Here is a 25,606-nt window from a genome sequence, read left to right as displayed (position 1 = left end):
ACACAGAGCAATTATCAGCACAGTCTCAACACAAAAAACATGCCAGATTTTACCAGCCACTCCCTTTTTTTTAGGAAAATCTTTGAAACGTATATAGACAGAAATATATAGACTGGGGATGGAAGGGAATGGACACACCTCCCTTCACACAGCACACATGAACAGAGCTGAGGCTGTCAATTACAGACTGCACCCTTTCCTGTCACCATTTTTCTCTTGGTGTCAGGAAAATTAGTCAGAAGTGATTCATGTTGATAGCAGAGGAACAAGACAGTGGGCAAAAAAATTACACTTGGGTGTCCGTTTATGACACACAGAATAGCTGAGATTCAGAGGATCACAGCTATTCTCTGGTCATTCACAGTTTATAACACCCAGGAGAATATGTTCAGCCCTTCTCTGGAGATATGTGTTCTCCCTCCAGATTCTCCAGCCCAGAGCTGCAGAATCGGAGGGACCGAAAACTAAGCAGAGATAATTTACCTCTGCTTAGTAAACTGATCTTTTACTGTAATCTCGCGAGATTATAGTAAAATCAGCCGTTTTCCAGAGTTTGTAGGCCGTTCTCCAGCGTTTGGAGATCGTTCTCCCTTCGTTCGGAGAACTGCTTCATAAACTGCATTCACAGGAGAACTGTGTTCTCCGAGAATGCCAGAGAACTGAGCAGCGATCTATTACCGCTGGTTCATAAACGGACACCTTAGTTCTCTGGATTGAGACAAGCACACTTTACAGAGGGATGTGCTTTGTTCATATTTCATGTCTGAAGTTTACAACCACTTTAAACCAAAGTCAGAACTCCACCTCAACATATTCATTTCAGGACAGCCACTCCAAAAGTAGTAAAGCCATTCAATTAAGCATAATGGCCAGACAACTGACATTTTTGAAGGTAGTGGTAGTCCTGTATTTTTCGTAGCATAGGTATGGTTTCTTTCTTGTGCTTGTATACTTGGTCTTTCTCAGCTTACTAGAGACATGTGGGGGGTATGTGTGCTGTTATATGTAGTCATTGAAGGTAATGGTTTTCTCCTCTGTGCTTTGTCATTGTCAAACAGCAAAGAATGAAAATAAAATTCTTTAAAAAATAAAGCCTGTGGTTAACACAGTAATGATGCCCATAGGTTTAAAGCCCATCTCCAAGATCCATGCTTATCCCCTCCAAAGGCCACTGAGGTCTCCATCAGTGGTATATAATGTTTTCCTTTATTATACTTACCTTTTTAAGATGTCCTCTGACTGCTCATGGTACATCATGGGACATCTTATGGAAAAAAATACAGGGAAGGACAGCTCCTGACTGAAATATGTGTCTATTTCTGGAGGTACAGTTCCCCTCCCCATCATCTGCACAATCAGATTAGGAGTCACTCATGTCTATGAGCATTTGGCAAACTATGCAGACACTTTCAACCATCATTGACCACCTGCTTGGATTTTTTTATCACTGTTCGGGTGTTGTTCTTCCAAGCTCAGGCTGATTCCATAGGGGTCCATAGAACAAAGTCCTTGGCTAATACAAGCATGTTTATAACCTGATCAAATACAAACATACCATGTCTTATGTCTATGGATATGTTAAGAGTCTGTATTTGAAGGTTGTGTGTACAACACAGAGAGACATTTCATCCACCAAAGAGAGATGGTGTTCTTTGGTTGACATACAGATACACTGAATCCTGGGCATGGAAAAGTATAGACATAATTTTACAGAATTCTAAATTCAAAATGTATACAACATGGGGGGTATTCCTGTCTACTTGTTTTCAGTACAGCATCACAAACTGGCAAAGTGCAGCTAGATATTGTCTCTTTTACCTGGGTTATAGGAGCTGACGAGTTCCAGAGCACATGCTTTGCACCTGAGCATTGCACCTACAGCTGGTTCTGCAATTTCTGCAATCTTTTATGCCAGGAATATATCCAGGAAAGGGACTTAATTATTTGAACAAATAAATATAAAACATCAAAAATGCTTCTCAACTTTGATACTAAGAAGCCATTTGACTCTTGTAAGATCTGCTGAATAAAAAGGAACACCACTTCCTACCATGTTCTCCATTTTAATGTTTAATTTAATTTTATTGTAATTTAACAACAGTATAATACATGACGTCTCTGGGTGTTATCCATCCTTTGCCAGGTCTCCTCTTTATTGAAAAAGTCCATGTCCTAACTTGGGATTGTACTGTTTATTCAATAAATAATCTGAAATATTCCCAAAGCCCAGGTCCCAACCTCTAAATGTCTAATTGATAGTTTAGATAATGACTTTTAGTAGCTATTTTTTGGTGCTCATTGTAATACATTGGCCAAAGGATTCTTTCAGTTCTGAAAATACCCTATGCATGTAGTCTCTGAGGAAGAAAGGACTATTTTTGTAGTGTAATACTTTCAGTGAAGATCCTGTAACAACAAAGGGTTATTGTTATGCAAAGTGCAGAAGATATCTTTTCCTGCTGATCAGGTTAAATGCAGTAATAGTAAATTGGTATGCAAATAAGATAGGCAATAGATGATGCAATTTTCTTTCCTGTAACCACAGGTTGCAGGAAAGAAAATTACTCAATTCCCCCATCAACACAGTCAGTGTTGATGGGGGAATCCCTCCCATAGAGATATTGTGTTCTGTCGGAGGGGAGCTTTCTCTGCCGGGAGAACACAATGATTTTTGCTAGCGGCTACAGCCACTGGCAGTAATCCCATGCTAGAAATTTGATCGACTTGGGTACAATCAGTCTGACCATACATGGATCGGATCTCGCCCAGTCCACGCTAAACTGGCTGTAATTCAAACCATCTATCGCCATCTTAAGTATTGTACATGTATTTACATGTAAAAAAATATAACTGGCTAAGAAATGTGATGCTATTTTGCATGATTTAATAAACTTCAGCGTATATGGCAAGTTGTGTACATACCATCGAAAAGCTACCTGCAGACTACATAGTCATGCAGACTTATGGAACAGAATATGGGGCTTATACATTTGTCTTGTGTAATGAATGCTGTAATAATTTCATTTTAATTATTTGCATTTGTTATTGTGAGTTCAGATCATATGAGCAAAAGGTATGGTTGTCAACCAAAATTTCAAACAGGTATTTGAAAGAAAAGTAAGACTTTAAAGTCTCTGGAGGATTAGGAACACTACTTTGTGAAGATGCTGCTCATGCGGATATATGGACAGACAAAAATAAAGCATTATGTAAAATATGTTGTCCTTGCTTTTATTTTTCAGAATTAACTCCTGAAGAAAAGGCCCAAAAAATTGCAAGGACTATGCGTACACAGTCTGTGGAGGTGAAGGAGAAGTGGGAAAGCCTGAACACGCAGGCTGGCAGTTGGCAAAAGCAAGTGGAGAAGGCTTTGGAGAAACTGAAGGTCTTGCAAAGTGCAATGGATGATCTTGACTCAGAACTGATGGCAGCAGAGGAAGTGAGAAGCACCTGGAAGCCAGTGGGAGACTTATTAATCGATTCATTGAAGGAACATATTGAAAAGACAACTGTAAGCATATCATTTATATATTAGCTTTGAACATAGAATGAAAGTGGTCTAAATTTGAGGGATTGAATTGGGCAGTTTCTGACTTTATTAGTTTAGGTTTGATTTTTGACAAAAAGGAAAAAAAATGTATTTGCATCCTTAGAAAACCATAGTGTATCCAGGGAAAGGAAAAGGGTTTGGTCTATTTAGCCTTAACAGGGAAAATGTCTCTACTATGTATTTTTGTATTTTTAATGCTTTATATTCTCTCAGGAAAGCAAGGAAACCTGTTTTGAAAATATTTATGTGATCATGTAGAAACAGTTCCTGTGGAAAATTATTCCACCTTTTCACAACTTTTACCGTTAAGGTCTCATTCACACAGTATTTATGTGCCTGCTGTGGCAAGAATCCAGCAGATTTCTGCAGCTTGATTCACAGGTGGTTCAGTTAGAAGCAGCCATTCGGCCTATACAAAGCAATGACAGACTGACAGCGGCTTCATATGCATATGTTCAGATAGAATCAAACATGGGGAAGTTACTTACACTTAGGAACAGACAATCATCCCTGGACACAAGCCATTTGTGTCCAGGGGCACTCATCTTTCCTAAGGGCTTTTTAACACGGACGTTACGATTGGGTCCACCTGCCCGTTTTTCAGGCGGACCGATCGGAACCTCCATTCTCCTCTATGGAGCGGCGGGTGTAAACGGACATGTGTCTGTTTACACCCGCTGATTTCCAGTCCGCCAAAAAGGGACAGATGGGGATCCAATTCCCCTTCCGTCCGTTGGATCGGATGAAAATGGACAGGCGGTCCGTTCTCATCCGACCACCCATTGAGGAGAGCGAGCTGCTCTGTGTCCACTCTGGAGCAGCGGAACAGACACAGAGCTGCCATCCGCTTGCTCAGCGGGGATCAGCGGAGAGATCCCCCGCTGAGCAAGCGGATTCGCTAAATGGGTCCGCTCCATTTAAAAGGACCCTTAACCACAGGCAGCTGACCAAGAGAAATGTGTGTATGGCCAGTAGCTTTCATAAACTCCTACTGAGTTTTCATGTGAGGCAAAGGGATGGTAGAAACAGATGGTCAGTCTTAATTTTTACCCTCCCCTTGACCCCCTACCTACAAAATATCATGGCAGTGGCTCAGGTCCACCTGCATTGCTGTGATGTTTTACATCTCAGTGCCACACATTTATCTATAAGCATAAAGTCAATAGGACTGTGCTGAAACTGTATGCCAACCGCTTGGCATGTGGTTATCATGCAGTATTGCAATGAAAACCCCTCTTAGGATCAGAAAAAAACAGGCATTAAGATAGCAGCAGTATTGCTTCCTAAATGTCTGTTAATTACTTCTAAAAAGCCATGTAATGCGAGTTGCTTTTCAGAGGGGCAGTAAATTCCACTGCTAGTGTGAAAGAGGCATTTCAACTTAAAATATTTGTAGTTTATTTAAACTTTTAGCTGCCTACAGCTAATAAAAAAAACAATAATGAACTTTTTAAACTGTGTTAGACTTGCAGCTTTACATAAGATCTACAAATGCAAGATTATTCTTGTTTTAATGCAGGATTTATATAGCACCAACAGTTTGTGCAGCGCTTTGCAAAACTAAGGCAGAGGGTACAGTTAAAATTCAATTCAGTACAAGAGCATCAGATTGCCCTGCTTGATAGAGTTTACAAGCTAAACGTTTGTGCCAGTTCTAGAAAATAAGAAAATAATGACTAACTTAAAGATGGGTTTTCTGACTTTTTTGTTTGGAGTTACTTCTAATCTATGGTGAGCATTTTCTTCAATTGCTGCTTGCTTAACAGATCATAGACACTTTCTTTGTAACATTTGATCCAACATAGCATTGGATTGTCTGCTGCATCTCTCCCCTGTCTGCTCAAAGTGTGAGAACTCAGAAATCACATGACCGCTGTTTACTGAGTTCTCACAGCCGCTCTGAGCAGAGAGTGGTGACCAGGGCCGGATTGGCCATAGGGTACTCCAGGCATTTTCCCGGTGGGCCGGGGCCGCCTGGATAGGAGAAGCGGCTGGGCGGCACAGAGGACTGCGCATTTCTAGGTTCCTCTGTGTTCCGCCGGCCGCCTCTCCTATCCACCTCCTGCAGGCTGCATGCCCTGGATTCCTGTATGCTCCCCATGGCCGGCCCCCCCCCTCATCCTTTGGAGCACTGCGGATGATCCGTCAGCATATGCCATCCCCAGTGCTGACAGTTCCCCACAGATGGGAGAAGAGAGAGAAAGCTGCCCCTCCTTCTCCGGCCCTCTCCTCCTGTGTCTGCACCACCCATACTCCCCGCCAGCCTTTTGTCTTCTCTTTCTTTTTTTCTTTCTTTCTTTTTTTTTCTTTTTTTCTTTCTTTCTTTTTCTTTCTTTTTTTTTCTTTTTTTCTTTCTTTCTCTCTTTCTTTCCTTTCTTTCCTTTCTTTTTTTCTTTCTTTCCTTTCTTTCCTTTCTTTCCTTTCTTTCTTTCTTTCTTTCTTTCTTTCTTTCCCTTCTTTCTTTCTTTCCCTTCTTTCTTTCTTTCCCTTCTTTCTTTTCCTTCTTCTATACGTCTCTCTTTCTTTCCCTCTTTCTTTCCCTCCTTCCTTTCTTTCTTTCCCTCTTTCCCTCCTTCCTTCCAGGGTCCCCGGGCTTTGGGATGCTCTGTCCAAAATGCCCGGGCCTATTTTTTGTTTCAGTTCGGGCCTGGCGGTGACTGTCAGTCACCTCTCTTTGCTCTCCCCTTTCCACGCTCACTGTAGCGCTGGGCTGTGGAGGGGGAGGGAGCGGCTGGCTCAGGCTCTCAGCACATCGCTGAGGGGCTGAGCCAAGTGCCACTCCAGACTCTGGGGTTGATCCCACCTTTAAAGTCGGGATCTTTCCCCAGCCTGGGCCGGCTGAGTGACATCAGCCGACAGTGGGCTTCATCCCACTGTCAGCTGAAAATGGGTCACAGGAGTGCAGAACGAGCTGTACTCCTGTGATCCACAGGAGAGGTACAGTTAAAAGAGCTTTGGCTGTACTTCTCCTTTAGATACTTTGGAATACAGAGGTATAAAGGCTATTTAAGAAAATCATTTTTTTTTTAAACTACTAGCGAAATAGTTCATATACCTGGCTGGTATAATTTGGGGGAAGAACAATGCTTTTTGATTTAAATGGCTCTTTATTCAAACATTTTTAAGAAGTACTTGGAATGAAAATAACGAATAATAAGTCATACATCAAAATTTCTTGTATTACATCATTAGAAGTATTTCCAGAGAATTCAATGTTCTCAATCAGGAAGTTACAACATGGAGCCAATAAAAACCTCCTATCCTAAATGAGTGTGTGTATGTGTGTATATATATATATATATATATATATATATATATATATATATATATATATTGTTGAGAAACGTTCAAAAGGAAAATGAAGTTAACACATGATTCAGGGTGTTGCCTAGTTTAACTGTAAAGAGCATACAGCATAGATAGGGCTCAGAAGTTATCTGGATATTTGAGCTCGCCAACACATCCACATATCACAGGTCTTTTTAGGGTCGGTCTTATTAGGGTGTCTGTGGTTATAATAGTTTCCAAAATGTTTGGAGTTGAGGTTGATTTCCAATGGCAGGAGATGGTTACGAGCAGCCAGCAAGCAGAACAATGCTTTTTTATGGTTTTAATAATGTGAAGGTCCTACGAGTCATTTGTAAAACATGTGTCTGTGGTCACTAAAGCAGTCTGATCATAGTCTGATCTTGATTAGTGTAAATTGGATTACTTATTTCTACTGTTGTGATTTTACATTGTCCACATTTATTTTGCAGAATGCTTTGCAAAGAAACTAGCTACATTGTACAATATCTTAAAGCCATATTAAACCTAAAAGCAAAAAGTATTATATTGCAGCTTACCAATTCTTTGATGTGATTGCTGCATTAGTTTTCTTTTTTAGGCTTTCTTTTTTATTTTCGTGATGGTGATGCAGCCAGTATGTCTGTTGTTTTTTAATAAGTATAGCAGTTACAGGGATGAGACAACCCATCCACCACTGACAGGGTTGCTTACAATGTTCAGCTTTTTTTTATTTATGTAAAACCTTTATGCCCCCCTCCCAAAAAAAACTGTTTCCTGTAACTTCTGGCTTTTGGCTTCAGTTTGTTAGTGTATTTAATGCTACTAGTACACCTACTGCTCCCCTCCCCCCTGACTGACAGTGCTGCTGTCCAAAGGTTCCCCCTGTGCTCCTTCATCCAGAGTGGGAGCACTCTACAGTACAATATAGGAGGTGTGTTTCTGGGCAGGTTACCAGGTGAAAAAGCTGAAAAAAGAAAAAAAATGCAGCCACCATGTCTAATGATTGGTAAGCTGCAATATATTACAGTTTTAGTTTCAGGGAATAATACCACTTTCCTCTCAGGGACCATTCCATTTGAAAATGGTAAATATTGCAAATAGAGCTAGTTATTGATAGTATACTTGGAATAAAGCTCTCAGTAACAGCAGCAAACTATGCTCTGTAAAGATACTTGAATCTTACTGGGAAAGCAAAGACATTCTTGCTTACTGAAGATGGAAAGTTTGTTTTTTAACGACATACTCTCATTACTTCAGACCTCTGTCTTAGCCTTCTCTGACATTACGTCATAAATGACCTGCTGCCCTAGTGGTCATTGCGTCTGCATGCCATATGTAATATGTGAGCAGACGGTGCCTTGAGCAGTGATTGGTTTCAGTTATATTTTTTATGAACAATTAATTAGACTGAAATAAATCTGTGCTTTTATCACCTTAATACAGTTCAGCATGAATTACATGTGCAATTAAAATGAGATTTTGCTATCGAACAATCTATAAACAGAAATCAGTAACCAGCTGCTGCAGTATAATAAAGTCACAAACTATGATAATAATTTCACTTCATGCCTTGCTTTAGATGTTTTATGTGTGGTCTTACGTGTTGTTTGAATGGCTCATAAAGTTTTATAGGTGCTAAAAAACAGGTGATATATTAGCATCTTCCAGTGGAAGACAATTGTTTGGTTTTCATTTGCTGGAGGGAAAATGAATATATCATAAATGATAAAGATGCAGTACGCTTATGTATTCTGTGGTTTTCTGCATTAAAAATACATTTTATGTGTTTTTTTTCCCTAATGCAGCAGACTATAAAATTAAAGTTAACACCTGATTGGCTGAAGGGCGACTTTAAAGTTGAACTTTAGTCATAAAATTAAGGTCCTGCTAGATCATTTCAGGATGGCCACTTTTGCAGCTATAGCTACTGTATGTGAAACATTAAAAATAAGTATCTCCAAACTTTCTGGAGGAGCTGAGTTGCTATGTATCCCTCTTGAATTTCAAAATAAATGACCATAAATCAGAGCTTCTAAACATTTCTATACCCAGTTCTAGGTTTCGGACCCTCTATGCCTCCTTTTCATTCCAAGAGGCTTCCTCTTCTATTTCCTACTTAGGGGTCAAGATTACCCACACCCTAGATCGGATTTTCAAAGCTAATTTTCCCCCTGCTGTTACGTGCTATAACAGCAGACCTTCACAAGTGGGCTGATCTTGCTCATTCGTGGACGAGTAAGAATGCCAAACTCAAAATGAACATCATACCCCAACTTCTATATCATTTCCAGACACTTCCAATAGCGATCCCCCTATTGTTTTTGAAGGAGGCGCGTGCTGCCTTTCTATGTTTCATTTGGACGAAGTCTCCTCCGCGTATCTCTCTTACCTACTTGTCGTTGCCAAAAAACCAGGGGGAAATGGGCTTCCCAGACCCCGTTTGTTAATTTTTTTGTGGTACATCTTGCCAGAATCCTCACTTAATGTACGGATGGAGGTCATAAACAGTGGGTGGAGATGGAGCAGTGTGTCACGGATGTTCCTCTTCATTGCCTACCGTGGCTGGATTTCAACAGACTTCCAGCCGTCAAAACCCACCCTACTTTAGGGGTCCTGAAACGATGCGAAGGTGGTCGGCTTGTGCATTCTACAATTTCTCGATTATATCCCGTTTTAGGCAATCCTAATTTTTCACCGGGGTCTCGGATGGGAGATTTATGTCCCTCTTTTCTTGAGACAGTTTCCGTCTTTGGGATTTCATGCCCGGCCAGCAGATGAAGTCCCTATTGGAAATACAGATGATGTTTTCGCCACCCTTCGACAATTGGAGACTACAGCAACTCATTCATTTATTGGCCTCATTGACCCATAGAGGTATAGACCTGGGACCGAATACCCCCTTAGAGGATCATTGTGTCAATCCTGATCCCACCTCTCATGCAGTCTTGGTGACCTACGAATTGCTCAGTCAACCTGCTGACTCTTTTGTACCACTGTATCTACTTAAGTAGGAAGAAGAGCTGGGTAGGGAATTTTCGACTGAACAGGGAGACCATATTTATTTTTTTGCCCACCGATCTTCACTGTCGAACAAATATCAGGAATTGGGATACAAGCTGTTCACCGGATGGTATCGGGTTCCGGTCACTTTACATCAGATCTATCCGGAGGCAACGAAGGTCTGCTTGCATTGTAAGGAAGGGGACAGTTTGTTCCTTCATATTTTTGATCCTTTAGAAAACTAGCCAATTTTTGGTTACAAGTTAGAGAGATTATTAAACGCTTGACAGATTTTGACCTAGAGGAGGATCCGGCTAGGCATCTACTGTTCCAATCAGACCACTCGAGAAAACGATACAAGAACTCCCTATTAATATACCTGAATAATGCTGCTCATGCCCGCATACCTGCTTTCTGGAAACAGGAGACTCCCCCATCTCTCTCCATGTGGTTGAATAGGATTGACAAAATCCACTCAATGGAAAGTATCATGGCTGCAGATCATGGCCTAGAGGACAAATTGGTCCCTCTTTACATGTTCTAGTGATTACGTGTCCCTGCTACAATCAGTGGCTTGAAGTCCCGTTCTCTACCCTCGTCTCTCTGTTTCTATTCTTTGCTTTCTTACTTTGTCTATTTGTTTCTCTTTTTCTGTATATGCAGCTAGGATACTGACCTCATTTGTATTGTTATGAAGGTTTACCATATAGTTAAGGTTCTCGACTTAATGTTTAATACAATATAGTTTTTGTCGTTATAACTGCTTTATTATGCCTGTTAAGGTGGCATTCTTCTGCTTCTGTACTTATCGAAAACTTATGTTATAAATAATGAATGTTAAAAAAAAAGTATCAATACTGATTAAAATCCAGTAATACTCTATCATTCTCTGCTTTGCATGTGCTTAGTTGCTCTCTATTTTTAGATACTGTGACAAATTTGTAGAGGCCAATCTTCTGACAGCTTAAAGATTTAATGCTGCTCAGGGGCTCTGGGCTTCAGCTGCCTCAAGCAAGAAGAACCAGGAACAAAGCTGGAGGCAATTTACAGCCCACACTAATTTTGTTGGCAGAATGATTAATTTGAAATGTATGTTACTTGCTAAATAACATTATTTTTTATCAAGTTGTTATAGACAAAGTTACACTTTAACTGCTTGCCGACCGGCCCATGCATATATATATATCACATGCCCATGGCTCTCCTGTGCCAAATGTACATGTACGTAATCTGGGACTTCCGAGCAGGAGGCATGCACGCCACCCTGGCTGTGCTATCATTTGCAACAGCACAAGCGGATCAGTGGGTCACGGACAGTTATTTATGGCCGGGACTTGCTGATCGACTGAGCGAATGACAGAAGAGAGCTCTGTGTTGGTAAACAACACAGGGCTTTCTACAAACAGCAGCAATGTGCCATTTTTTCTCTTCCTGAAAGGCAAACAAAAGCACACAGTACACACATAAAACATTGCTAGGCACACAGTTAAACCTTGCTCCTAAACCTTAACCCCTTCCCAGCCAGTGTCATTAGCAGTGACAGTGTATATTATTAGCACATATCACTGTATTGGAGATGTCACTGGCAGTTAGTCATTTGTTAGTGTTTGTAGACACTATAACTTTAATATAAACTAAATAGAATGCACTTATTGGGAACCTAGCCCCTGTGGGTGGGGCGAAACGCATCAGTGGGTGTGGCTGGAGTAATTGCCAGCTTATCATATGATTTCATGAGCGGTCTGAACGGCTTCCACATTCAAGCAGAGCTTTGATGACTGGAGCCATTTGAGGACAACACTCCCTCTTTCATGCCGTTGAGGTAATTTCTCTGGACTCCAGCTTGGAGCAGCGCCAGCACACCATGTATACCAACTAATTAAATAATATACATTTATTGGGAAATTTTGTATTAAATGTTTTATAGCAGAAAGTAAAAAATGTTTTTTTTTTTCAAAATTTTTGGTCTTTTTTCATTTATATAATAAAAAATTAAAAACCCCAGTGATGATCAAATACCATCAAAAGAGCGCAGTGCTAAATTGCAAAAAATGGCCTGGTCCTGAAGGGGGCAAAATCTTTTTTGGAGCTAAAGTGGTTAAGCTGTTCGTAGGCCCAAGGTAAGGATTACCTTCGTAAAACAAGATTACCTTTATGTTTCAAAGTAATTGTTTATTGGGAGGGTATCCATCATTTTGACTTTTTAAAGAAAATATCGCAGCTACGCTCTGACCCAGTATTGGATTAGGATAAAAAAAAATGTATATTCTGCAGGTTGGCTAAGCTGTTTTAGAATCTTAGGACTAAAAGGTGTTAAAGTATTGATGGAGGTTTGCCAACCAATCTGGTCCGATTTTAGGTTTGTTGTTTTGTCTGTGGGTACTGTGTGACACAAGTGGATTATCACTGTCTAACAAACAAGCAATTAGTCAGGCAAAATTATTTCAAGGACTGTTATTCAGCATTTGATGGCCGACTCAAATCTCCTTGGCTAATGGGCAGTGTAGTGATGAAGCGACATCTTGCGAGCTTGGCTAGCAAGGAAGCAATTTCATAGAGACTGGTAGGTAGTCTTAGTGTTCCTGAGACTAGCGAGTTGTTACTGACTTTGGGATTGTGTGTGGGACTTTAAGAAGATATGCCTGGCACCAAGAGTATCTCCTTTCTCTTTCCTGTGGTCAACAGACACACTCAGAAGATATTCATGCACCTCTTGCAAAATGACTGTTGGCTGGTCAGAATGTGCTAGAACATTGCACCACACTCATATTATATGGCTACTTTAATTCTCAGATATCTAGAAAAGGTGATGAGGCTCATAATTGCAGCTCTGTAAGGCTTCATTCATATGTGCATTTAGGGGCAGACTACGAATTCTTGCAGGAGAGTCAGCAGGGTTTATAAGAACAGCTGCAGACTGCTGCAGCTTTAAATGCCTCTTTATTAAAATAGATTTAGTTTCCACAAGACACATAAGCAGCAGCGTTTGTCACGGGTGCTGATATCAATCAGCCAGATGATTTAAATGCTTTTTTAATAGTCCATCATGTTGTTTCCCTTTCAGAGTACCAGCAGAGTAAGATAGAGCTCTTTTTATTGTTTTGGAAATGGTAACAAATGAATCATCCTCTTTTTAGAAAAACATAGTGAAATGATGCGTTTGAAATAATGTATTTACTGCTACTTCTAAATACTGGGGAAAAAAAATCAAACTTGTCATGATAGAAACATAGAGGCTACCTTTGCCATTGCTGACCTCCTTCTGTGATTAGTTGCCCTGATCATTATACCTACCTTGAGTGCCAGTTCACATATATGTGGTTTGGATGCAGTTTAAACTGCATCCAATCCACATGACATATGAAATAACATTGCTTCCTATGGTGTCTGTTCACATACTGTATGTCCAAAGCACTGGCAGTGTGGATTGAAAAAGAGTCCTGTCCAATTTCTGTGCAGTGCGGTCCAATTAAGGTGTGGATTACAGGCTATTGACTTCTATGGGAACCGTCTCTAAACCGCACATGTCATTAGTTGTGAACAGGATAAAATCCTGACCTGAACCTGATCTAAACCTGACCTGAACCGCTTAACAACTAATTAACTGTGAAACCTGAGCTTCAATCTGCACCACGCATGTGAATCAGCACCGAGCTTTCAGTTTTGTGACATTACTGCAACAACATGGTTAATCATAACAGCTAGACAAAGTGGACATTTCAGAATGACCCATCAACAATGACAGCTACCTTGATTTATTTTATCACATTTCTTGAACAAGCATGTAGCTATTGAATTTGCCAACGATCTGCATACTTGTTTTGGTTAAGCCTTTGTATCAACATAATCATTGAGGCATCAAAAGCTGTGCTCAGCAATAGCAACCTAGGTATTTTTTATCATGGTAGTTTTTTTTCCAGTTACAAATGGCCTCTTGAAATATAGAAAAAATGCACAGCCTACCTGATGCAGAAATGCTGTAGTAGCTCCATGGCAGTCCATTTCTTTACAGCTTTGGAGGACATATTTTTTCACCTTTAGTGTTGCATGAGGATAGTTTACACACATACAGTCCACGCTCCTGACTTTCCTGTATAGAAAACCTGATATTTAAAAGCGTCAGAGCTAAGAAGTTTATCTCAGCTTTCAATCAGAAGTAACTCCACTTTTGTTGAAAAAAAAAAACATTCCCCTCTGTGTGATCTATGTACATTGCAGGGATTTTAACCACTTGCCTATGGGGCACTTTTACCCCCTTCGTGCCCAGGCCAATTTTCAGCTTTCAGCGCTGTCGCACTTTGAATGACAGTTGCGGTGTCATGTAACATTGTACCCGAATTAAATTTTTATTATTTTTTTGAGACAGATGGAGCTTTCTTTTGGTGGTAATTAATCAGCACTGGGGAGGGGGGGGGGGAGTTTGCTAAACAAACTAAAAGGACTGGACATTTTGGAATAAAAGGTGTTTTCTTAGTTTCAGTTATACAATTTTGTAAATAAGTAATTTTTCTCCTTCACTGATGTGCACTAATGAGGTTGCAGTCATGGACACTAATAGGCTGCACTGATGGGCACTGATAGGTGGCACTGATGGGCACTGATGGACAGCACTGACAGATGGCACTGATGAGGAGGCACTGTTTGGCGGCACTGATGGGTACTGGCAGGCATTGTTGGACACTGAAAGGCAACACTGATGGGCACTGATATGTGGCACTGATGGTTACTGATATGTGGCACTCATAGGCAGCAATGATGAGCACTGATAGGTGGCCCTGATTGGCACTGATGAGGAGACACTGATAGGTGGCACTGATGGGCATTGACAGGCATCGCTGATGGGCACTGAAAGGCAGCACACATATATGGCATTGATGGGCACTGATAGGCAACAGTGATGGGCACTGATAGGTGGCACTGACGGGCACTGATAATTTTCACTGAAAGACAGCTCTGATGGGCACTGATATGTGGCATTAAAGTACACTGATGGACACTGGTATGTGGCATTGATGGGCACCGACAGGTGGCAGATATGGGCACTGAAAGGCAGCACTGATGACCAGTGCCCTGATTATCAATGTAGATGTCCTCTTTGAGAAATGCTGCTTACCGGCTCTTCTCTCCTCACGCGCTATCAGCATGAGGAAAGGAGAGCCTAAGACTGGCATTTCCTATTTATATGTGGGATTATATATATCAGCTGGGATTGGACACAGCTAATCACATAATAGAGCCTGTGTCATCAGCTTTTTACTGCGATCGGTGATCCGCTGTGTCCCAGGGACACAGCACACCACCGATCGCTGCGCCACCCACCCCCAGGGGGGCGCACATGCTCAGCTAAAGTAGGAGGACGTCATAAGAATGAGAGAGCCACCGCCCACCCATCATTTCCTTATATGGCGGGCGGGAGGCAGTTAATAAACTTTGTTGCAGATTCCTACCTTTTATTATTCTGAAGAAAGAGCTGTGTGTCCATGTGTATGGAAGTGATTTTCATAATTAGTAAACTGCTGCTGCACTTGCAGGGTTCTAATGAGGAAAGTGTCAGGGTCTGCATCCCTTTAGATTTGATTTTCCTTTGGTATTATCTCACCAAAATTTACATTTTTGTTGCAGAGGATGCCTAAAGTCTGACTTGCAGACTTGTGGGAAAATCAGTGAGCCAATCACACAAGCAGGAAATTACAATTCTAGGGGGTGTTCTGTACATCATATGTGTACAGAATACTTCAGGTTGCCATCTTGCAGAAAATTACAGCACTGCAGATTGAAAAAGAAAATGTAATTATTAACCTCCCTAGCGGTTTTCCCGAGCCTGGCTTGGGATTAAATCTAAAAGCGGTAAGCCTGAGCCCGACTCGGGTCACCCTAAACTAAGTACCTGGTCCCGATCCATGTCCCGGGTCCTGAGCCGCATGCAGCCTTCCCCTCCGTCCATCCCCAGTCTCCTTCCCTGGTATCTCACGCTGATTAGTGTGATCAATGTGAGTCTGCGGTGCTGTGCCATCAGGGGGCGGGGCTTTCGAGAGACGGGAGTTATAAAAATAGATCAGAGTCAAAATAAAGTGTTACACTAGTGCATACATTGTAACTTTACCTCGGATATTTCCATAGTGCAGTTTTTCAGTTTCTGTGACTAAAAAAGCTCATGGCTTTAAAAAAGTGCCTCGCTAGCGCCAAAGCAGTTTATGATGAGATAGCGAACAGCGACAGTGAGGACCTACTTGAATTGAGCAATAGCGACTCATGTGGCGATTTGTCTTCAGACACCGAAAGTGGAGACAGCAGAGAATCTAAGATTGACGTGAGTGATGGTGTACTATTGATTGCGATACGCCAGCACCGCCAAGATTTCCGTTTACCGGCACACCTGGTATGAAAATCCACGTTGAAGGTGACAACCCCTTGGTGTACTTGGAATTGTTTCTGACCGATGAGGTTATTGAAACTATTGTGACGGAGACAAATAGGTACGCAGCGCAACAACTAGCTGCTCCACACAGCCGGTTTTCACGAAGCTGAAAGTGGGAACCTGTGACCAAAGAGGACGTTTGGCTGTTTCTCGGCCTAATTATTCTGCAAGGAGTGGTGGGGAAACCGCTGCAGAAGTAGTACTGGACCCCAAACAAAATGCTTGCCACGCCGTTCTTTGGCACCGTCATATCGGAGTACAGCTTTTCCCTTATTATGAAATTTTTGCACTTTGCAATTAATGAGGATTTCAATGAATTGACTCATCCGGCTCCCAAGCTAAAAAAAAATTGGGAAGTCTCCTAAATTATTGTAAGAAATTTTCAGCAGAGCTATGTGCCTGAGAGAGACATTAGCATAGACCATAGGAAGGCAACTGTGGCCCTACAGCTGTTGGTGAACTACAAGTCCCATCATGCCTCTGCCTTTGAGAGTCATGCTTGTAACTGTCAGTTTTGCAATGCCTCATGGGACTTGTAGTTCTACAACAGCTAGAGTGCCACAGTTGCCCATCCCTGGCATATTTATTATTTATTTCAGGTACTTATATAGTGCGTCAATTTACTCAGCGCTTTACACATATATATATATTGTACATTCACATCAGTCCCTAACCCTCAAGGGGTGTACAATCTAAGGTCCCTAACTTGCATTCATACATACACATACTAGGGACAATTTAGACAGGAGCTAATTAACCTACCAGCATGTCTTTGGAGTGTGTGAGGAAACCGGAGTACCCAGAGGAAACCCACGCAAGCACAGGGAGAACATGCAAACTCCAGGCAGGTGGTGCCGTGGTTGGGATTCGAACCAGCGACCCTAGTACTGCCAGGCGAAAATGCTAACCATTTAGCCACTGTGCCGCCCATAGACGAAAGACTAATGGCCTACAAAGGAAGACTCAGCTGCATACAGTATATCGAGTCCAAGAGAGCATGATTTGGCATCAAATCCTACCTGTTGTGTGAATCCTCTACCGGCTACGTCTGGAACACAGTTATATACACCGGCAAAGGCACAAAATTTGATCCCAAGTACAGCAACTATGGAATGGCAACATCTTCCGTCCTGTCCCTGATTGAGCCTCTGCTAAACCAAGGCTACTGTGTAATGACGGACAATTTCTATACCTCTCCAGAACTTTACGAGGTTCTCCTTCAGCACAAAACGGATGCCTATGGAACCGTTCGGACTAACCGGTGCAACCTGCCATTGATGTTAGCAAAAAACAAACTGAAGTCGGGAGAATTAGTTGCCTGGCAGAAAGGCAAAATGATGGCACTGAGATGGCGGGACAAGAAGGATGTGTGCCTAATGAGTACCGCTCACAATGCCTCCACAGTGATGGTACAAACAAAAGGTGGGAAAAACATCCAGAAGTCACAGGTTGTTATTGACTACAACATCACCATGGAAGGTGTCTACAGAGCTGACCAAGCTATGACATTCTATCCGGCGATGAGAAGGCTGCAGAGGAAATACTACAAAAAGATTTTCCGGCATCTTCTGGAACAGTGCTTGTGGAATGTCTATATTCTGTTCTGCAAAAACAGTGACAAGCCTGTGGTTCATGCAGACTTTATCTGGAAAGTGGCGGAATCCATTTTCCTCAAGCATCAAACACCATCAGTGTCTGTGGGTAGATCCGGACGACGTGCTGTGGGAGTTGTCAACCCAGAACGTCTGACTGGACGCCATTTTATGGACCACATCCCACCAACCCAAAAAAAGGCAGCACTTACACGGATGTGCGTGGTATGTTGCTCTCGGCGAGATGAGAGTGGCAAAAGATCCGCAAGGAAACGAGGTTCCACTGTCCTAATTGCGATGTCGGACTATGTGCAGTCCCGTGTTTCAAAATATACCACACCCGGGATGCTTTCTAAAACAAGATGCAGTGTCTGTATAATATTGTTTGGACAGAGTTCCATGTGTTTGATTTGATTACATTATTTAATTTATTATTATATTATTATTTTTATTATATTATAATTTATTATTTAATTGATTAAACTTTATTGCACCAAGGATGTCTACTAGACTCTTGTTTAAACAGATTTCAGTGAGTTATTCTTAAGAATTACAGGCCTACAATAAAAAAAACATATTTCCATTGAAAACAATGTACCGCTTTGATCACAGAAATACTGACATAATCATACCGCTAGGGAGGTTAATAACATTCAATTACAATATGACTTGTGTCACAAATGTATATGCTATATTATTTTTTTATTTTATTTGCTATTTTTTCCCCACAAAAGTGGAGTTACCCTTTAAACCTGCCTTGAAAGCGTAAGGGCTTGTGTGGGCTTTGGGCTGCAAATGCAATGTGCTTTTGACTTCTCTTTGAGACACTTCTGAGATCATTCGGAATTCATTGCAGGTAGATTTCTCTGGCATTTGACCTGCTTCATCTGCTTTTACATTCCCATAGATTTTTATGGAGAGAGATGGTCTGAAGTGAACCATAGCCTGTTAACTCTGCTCTTAAATCTGATTGCTGATACCACAAGCAGAGAGAGAGGAGGTTGCACTGCTCAAGCTTTCAGAAGCAGACCCCCCTCCCCTTCACCATGTGGGGAGGTCTTTGAAGTCTGATTTTAGCAGTGAATTGGTTTGATTGGTCTGATGGGTTTCATTTGTTGCCTGAGAATTACACTTTCATACATCATCACCTCACCTTTTTTATTGAAGTATGTGCTGATAAGTTTCCTTTAGTTGTATAGAATTTATCTAAGGCCAATCTGTATGTTTTTAATTAAAAGTGTTGTAAGTGCTTTAATTGTATTTTTACTTGATATCTACTTTGTGGCCTTATGTTAATGTCACCTACAAAAGTAAATAAGTTACTTGAAATAATATTTACTGCACCTGAATACTGATACAGCAGAGAGCAGTGTGAAACTAATACATTTTATAGACATATGACAAGCTCACCGTTACTGCCTTTTCAATCCAGAGAAATGAGTTTTCTGCTAGGATCAAATTGCAGCCTTGACGTTTCAAGATAGAGAATATTACTCAACTAGAAGGGAAGTCATGGTATACCACAGGCTGACCGAAGACCTTGCCCTTTTCTATTTGGAAATGATGTATTTTTATTATATCAAAATGCTATTTATTAGAAGTAAGCATATTGCAACAGTAATATAGTACGACATAAAAACAGCTTAATGCTCCAGAAGGAAAAAAATTATTTGAAGTCCTCCTGCTAGGCATCTCAGGGGTAGAATCAGGAGTTGCCTACACTGAAGAAAAAAAAAAGTAGTTTACAAATTCAGCAAATATACAATCTGCAGTTTACTATTTTGAAGCATTTGAAACTTCTATCCTTCCTTTTTTTATGTGTAGCGAAGGCTACAGATTCACAGGTAGCATCTAACCTATTGCTTCAAAATGCAAGATAATGAAAAAGATTTATAGCTAAACGTCAGACAGAAGCTAAAGAAGCACTATCACCAGAAGATAAAAAAAAAGCATTTATGTTCCCCAGGGTATCCTATGCACATAAAGTTGTTCCTGTTCAATCACATCTGTGCTGTGGATTTTAACCGTTTCAATACCGTGCAATTTTACACCTTCCTGCCCAGGCCATTTTTCAGGTTTCAGCGCTCTCACACTTTGAATGACAATTGCGCGGTCATACAACACTGTAACCAAACTAAAATTTTATCATTTTCTTCACACAACTAGAGCTTTCTTTTGGTGGTATTTAATCACCACTGGGGTTTTTATTTTTTGCTAAATTAACAAAAAAAGACCAAAAATTTTGAAAAAAAACACATTTTTCTTTGTTTCTGTTATAAAAGTTTACAAATAAATAATTGTTCTTCATAAATTTAGGCCGAGATGTATTCTGCTACATGTCTTTGGTGAAAATAACCCAAATTAGGATGTATTTTTTAGTTTGTAGGAAAGTTATAGAGTTCACAAACTATGGTATAGATCTGAATATTGATAAATCCTGAAGTACTGACGGCCAATCTAATTTCTTGAGGTCCAAGAATGTCAGAATAGTACAGATATCCCCAAATGACCCCTTTTTGCAGAGTAGACAGTCCGACGTACTTCATAAGAGGCATGGCGAGTTTTTTGAAGTTGTATATTTTTGTCATAATTTTTCGGAAAATGAAAAAATGTAAAAAATTATTTTCACTATTTTTTTTTTACATACTGTCACCAGTGCAGTACAGCGTCATCATATAACTGGCATGGCGGTGAACAGGGACACTGACTGGTGACAGTATGAAAAAAAAAATATATATATATATTTTTTTATTTTTTTTTATTTTTTTATTATATTTAATTTTTTATTACTTTTTTTTTATTTTTTTTAAGATTTTTTTAAAGATTTTACTATGACCAAAATAGTACAATGTTACCATAGTAACATTGTACTACTTTGGGGAAGTGATCAGTATTTTTTTTTTTTTTTTTTACACAATTTGCTTATAGCAAAGAATTACTTTGCTATAAGCAAGCATTTACCTGAATGAAATAGATTCATTCAGCTTTTTTTTTTTTTTTGTGCTTGTGATTAGCTGTGACCATTCACAGCTAGGCACTAGTATACAATGGATGGCATCATGAATGAAGCCATCCATTGTATACAACTGTCATGTGACCTACTGTGATTGGTCACAGCAGGTCCCATGGTACCAGCAACGGGAGCCGGTACTCGGATCTGTCATCGGCCGTGTCCGAGGTGCACGGCCGATGACAGATCGCACTGCTGTGCCGCTCTGCACTAGCGCAAACGGCGCATGTGCGGGAGCACGCCAAATGGCGTGCACCCGGAATGCAGATACACATCTGAAGCCGCCAAACGGCCATTGGCCGGGTGGCTAATGGTTAAAGAGGAGTTCAAGCCCCCCCCCCCCAAAAAAAAAAAAATTTAAAGTCTGCAGCTACAAATACTGTAGCTGCTGACTTTTAATATAAGGACACTTAGTGCTCAGCATAAATGGGTACACCCCAAAAGATTTGTCAAAAAACCTTTACTTTTCTTTCAGAATCAACATTTTCTATGGGACACTATACTAAAAAATGCTCCCACAAATGCGTTCCATTGATTGCAAACAAGATTTGTTAATCTGCACACACAAAAATTCATTCAAGACCATGTTGCAAAAATAAATACACTCCAAATAAAGTCATAAGAGCAAAGCTATATTTTAGACAACATAATTCTAATTAACAAGAGTTCAACCACAGGTGAGTCTAATTCATTAAACAGGTGTCCAGCAGACAGTTGATTATAAAAGGGCGTTACTTAACAAAGAAAACCTCTTCCCATTTCATGCTGTCAGCAATTGCACCACATGGAAGAGAAATTTCACAAGGCCTGAGAAAGAAAATAATTTCTTTAAAAAAGAAAGGTGAAGGCTACAAGAAGATCAGCAAAGCTTTACTTATCAGTCAGAATACTGTAGAAAAAGTGGTACAAAAATGTAACAAAGATGAAAATCGCCATGCAAGTTCACTGCAGTTAGCTAAGGAGGTAGAAAGCCAAACTGGGGTGATTCTTTCCCGTGACACAATATGGCATACACTGCAGTGGAATGGCAAGCATGGGTGTCGTCCACAAAGAAAGACTCTGCTAAAGCCCACGCGCATAAAAACCCACCTAGAATTTGCCAGGGCCCATGCTGAAAAAGAAGAGGAATACTCTGTACTCTGGAGTGTTGAGACCAAAATAAATATTTTTGGAACTGATGGCTTCAAAATTGTACGGCGTTGCAAAGGAGTACAAAGAAAAATGCATGGTGCCTACAGTGAAACACGGTGGTGGCAGTGTCCTTCTGTGCAGCTGCATGAGTGCTGCTGGTGTCGGGGAGCTGCATTTCATTGATGGTAACATGAATTCACAGATGTACTGCTCTATATTGAAAGAGAATATGCTACATCACTCCGTGCCCTTGGTCGTTGTGCACTTTTGCAACATGACAATGATCTAAAACACACATCTAAGGCCACTGTTGTATTTCTGAAGAAGAACAGGGTGAAAGTGATTCAGTGGCCAAGTATGTCTCCTGATCTGAACCCAATCGAACACCTATGGGGAATTCTTAAGAGACAAGTTGAGCACCGCTCCGCATCTAGCATCCAGGCTCTAAAGGAGGTTGTTCTTGAAGAATGGAAAAAGATAGATGTTGCCATATGTTACCAACTTGTTCATTCCATGCCTAGAATACTTGGTGCTGCCCTTTCAAATCATGGAGGTCATATAAATACTAGATGTAGTCGTTTTTGTTGTTAGGTGTATTAATTTTTGCATCAACTAATTTGAGTAAAACTGAAGATTTTGTAATCTAAGTTATATTATTACTCTTACTTTCATGTAGTGAGCTAAACAAATGTTCTATAAACTCATTTTTGTCAAAATTTTGGAAATTGCTCTTGTGTTCATTGAGATATTGATTAAAATCTTGCTTTTCAAAAGGGGTGTACTCATTTATGCTGAGCACTGTACCTGTCCAGGGGTCCAGTGCCTCCGTCATTCTGGCTAGTTCTTCACTAGCATGTGAGTTCCCAGCGCCGGCATTGCAAGTAAGGGAAACCTGAAGTGAAGCCTTGTGGCTTCACAGCAGGTTTCCTACTGCGCATGCGCAAGTTGCGCTGCACCTTGTGAGCGGTCCTGTAGTCTTCTGGAACATGAAGTGTCCCAGAAGACTGCAGGAGGAAGGAGGGGGGCTGAACTTCTGGCTAAGTTTGCCGTAACGGAAGCTGGTACCTTTCAAAACCAGGTACCCACTCCCCCCCCAAAAAAAGTACCAAATGTGGCAGTAAAAAGGGGTGCAAACAAGTGGAGCTTCCCCTTTTGGGTGGAGCTCTGCTTTAAGGAAAATTATTAATCAACTTTCTTTTATTGCTAGCTGTAGCCCCAACCTTCCCCCCCGACCATGGTCCCCATTCTTATGGGGGAGCTAGCACTGAGCTCCATTCACTCTGTTCTGCTACACTGTGTCTGCACATCTCGTACAGGAACTGTTCACAGTAGGGCATTGTGCTTAAGCATGGCCTGAAAATCTCCTTCATGCAGCATTGTCCTTACGTACACAAGTGTTCATGTCCTAGTGTAGAGTATGAAAACATTCTTGCTTGTTAATGCAGGATCAGCCTGGACCCCACTGCGCACTGTACAGGGCACAGATGGAGGAAACTGTCAGCTTGTGTTGTGAATGACTGCATATGACAAGAAGCGCTAGTACAGTACCTTGCATATGCTGTTGTCAGCTTGTGTTTTTGTAAATTAAAATGCTCCTTTCCAGCCATAGTCATTCACAACACAAGCTGACAGTTTCTACCCTTTCCTGTGCTCTGAATATCTGCCAGTGGGCTGCATGTCTGGGCTCAGTCTGTACTAAGAAGCACTTAGCATTTCCAAGCAAGAGTGTTTTCATACACTACACTGGGAGTTTAACACCTGGATATGCAAGGTCAGTGCTGCCTGTAGGTGATTCTCAAAATGCATTCATGCACAGTGCCCTAGTGTGAACAGTCCCTGTGAATGATGAGGAGTCAGAGGGCTTCAAAAAAAGAGCCAAATGTTCCATTTGGCAGCTTGAGAGGAGGAGCGGGCAGAAGTTCTGTGGGTTGTGATAGGATGCAGTCATTGTTCAGCCAACAATTTTCCACCTGGCTCCTTTGCTTTTTCAGCCAAAGTTTGTGGTGCAGAAGGGGCCACCCACCACTCCGATTTCATAAAAAATCAGCCAAAACCCAATCCATACATGGCCAGCTTAAGTGTCTGAATTTGACTTGGAATCACCCTAATGCAATCCATGTACAGCAGAGCCCAGACTAGGAGTGGGAGAAGCAGCACAAAGGACTAGGAAACTGTACTGCAGTGCTGTTGCAGATAGGTGATGAGAGCAGAGTCACATGGGGAAGAGTTTGTCAGGTTGCTGCTTCTCCTTTAACTATCCAGTCATAAACTGGGGATGGACAAGACCTGTAAGTGCTACCAACTGCAGAACTGCAGGTATCTTTCCCTACCAGACAGGGATGTGCAGAGTTGCAGAGCTGTGTAAACCTCAGAACTATATGGACCGAAATAGACATGGTTTGACATGTAAAACAGCTTGAATTTCTTCAGTGTATTTAGCCATTTGCCTTAAGTTTAGATATATATGCTCAATAATTCCCAAATATATATATTAGTTCTCAGAGGTTCCTAAAGTGTTAAATACAGATTCCACTTAGAAACAGAAAATTGCCATGCATGCAGGAACTCGGTCTACCTGCAAACTGCTTCAGTTTGTCAAGGAGGCTTTGATATACTTCACCACTCCACCTCACTCCTATTTTACAGGTCATCTAGTGACCTTACAACCCATTCTCCTGATGAAGAGTTATTTCTAAACTCACCCATCCCAGGGTTCCTTCCCTCCACTCACAAATAGAACACCTAATGTAAAATAGACCCCTGAATGTGGTTGATGAAAGGATTTTAGCGTAGTGGTGTTTTTGGGATATCATTATTAACTCACTTTTTTAAAATGAATCATTTACTTTTTATAGAAAACATACTAGGGGTATGGGGAACATACATCAAAGAGCTAAAGCTTCATACCTACATCTCTTAATTACAACATTAACCAGAAATAATTTTGAAAAATGGTACATTAATAGTACCTTATTCAGATGCATGCAAAAGACATTCATAACCATTGTCCAAAATGTTAATATTACAAAATGTTATCACAAAATGAATTGAAATGAAACTATGTAAGCTGTAAATGTGAGGGCCCTTTTTCATACACCTTCTTGTAGTAGAATACAAGGGGACTGCTTGTAGTACACTGATCATGTAATGGGGATCTGGATATGTACTGTATGTGACTGGTTTGAAACACTGGAGCGCTCCCTAGTGGTCCATACTATGTATTACTACAGATAATTCCGAAAACTATTTTGGATTAAGGCCACCAACACAATGAAAATTTGTAAACAGGGTGAAGTCCATCCCACTTCCCTCTTAAGCAATACTTGTTGGCAAGTGCCCTCGACCTGGTCCGCTGTGGCCCTCCAAGTCTCCTTGACTGAGATACCATACAGCAGACTAAATAATATACACTGCGCAAAACAATTCAATGGTATCAACTCCTTCATCCTCCAGGAACTGCCTGCTACTCTTGTTACATGAGGCCATGCATTGTCGTGCACTAGGAGGAACCCAGAACCCACTGCACCAGCATAGGGTCTGACAATGGGTCCAAGGATTTCATCTCGATACCTAATGGCAGCCAGAGTGCCACTAGCTTGTAGAGGTCTCTGCTTCCC

At 41.0% G+C, this 25,606-nt stretch overlaps 1 protein-coding gene across 9 annotated transcripts in view; it reads left to right on the top strand.

Moving 5' to 3' along the window:
• The window catches only part of UTRN (utrophin), a 943,118-nt gene that overhangs the window by 716,389 nt on the left and 201,123 nt on the right, over nucleotides 1-25,606 (top strand). For all 9 annotated transcript variants that reach the window (XM_089654601.1, XM_089654598.1, XM_089654599.1 and 6 more), the window contains one exon: nucleotides 3,243-3,511. In XM_089654601.1, coding sequence (XP_089510727.1) covers nucleotides 3,243-3,511 — 269 coding nt within the window. The remainder of the gene's footprint in view (nucleotides 1-3,242; nucleotides 3,512-25,606) is intronic.

The sequence above is a fragment of the Staurois parvus genome, unplaced genomic scaffold (genome assembly GCF_062004578.1).
Source record: "Staurois parvus isolate SC_StPar_1 unplaced genomic scaffold, SC_StPar_1.0 ptg000780l, whole genome shotgun sequence".
Taxonomy (NCBI): Eukaryota; Metazoa; Chordata; class Amphibia; order Anura; family Ranidae; genus Staurois; species Staurois parvus.
Note: the sequence above shows the minus strand (reverse complement) of the source record. Positions and strands in the feature narration are given on the sequence as shown.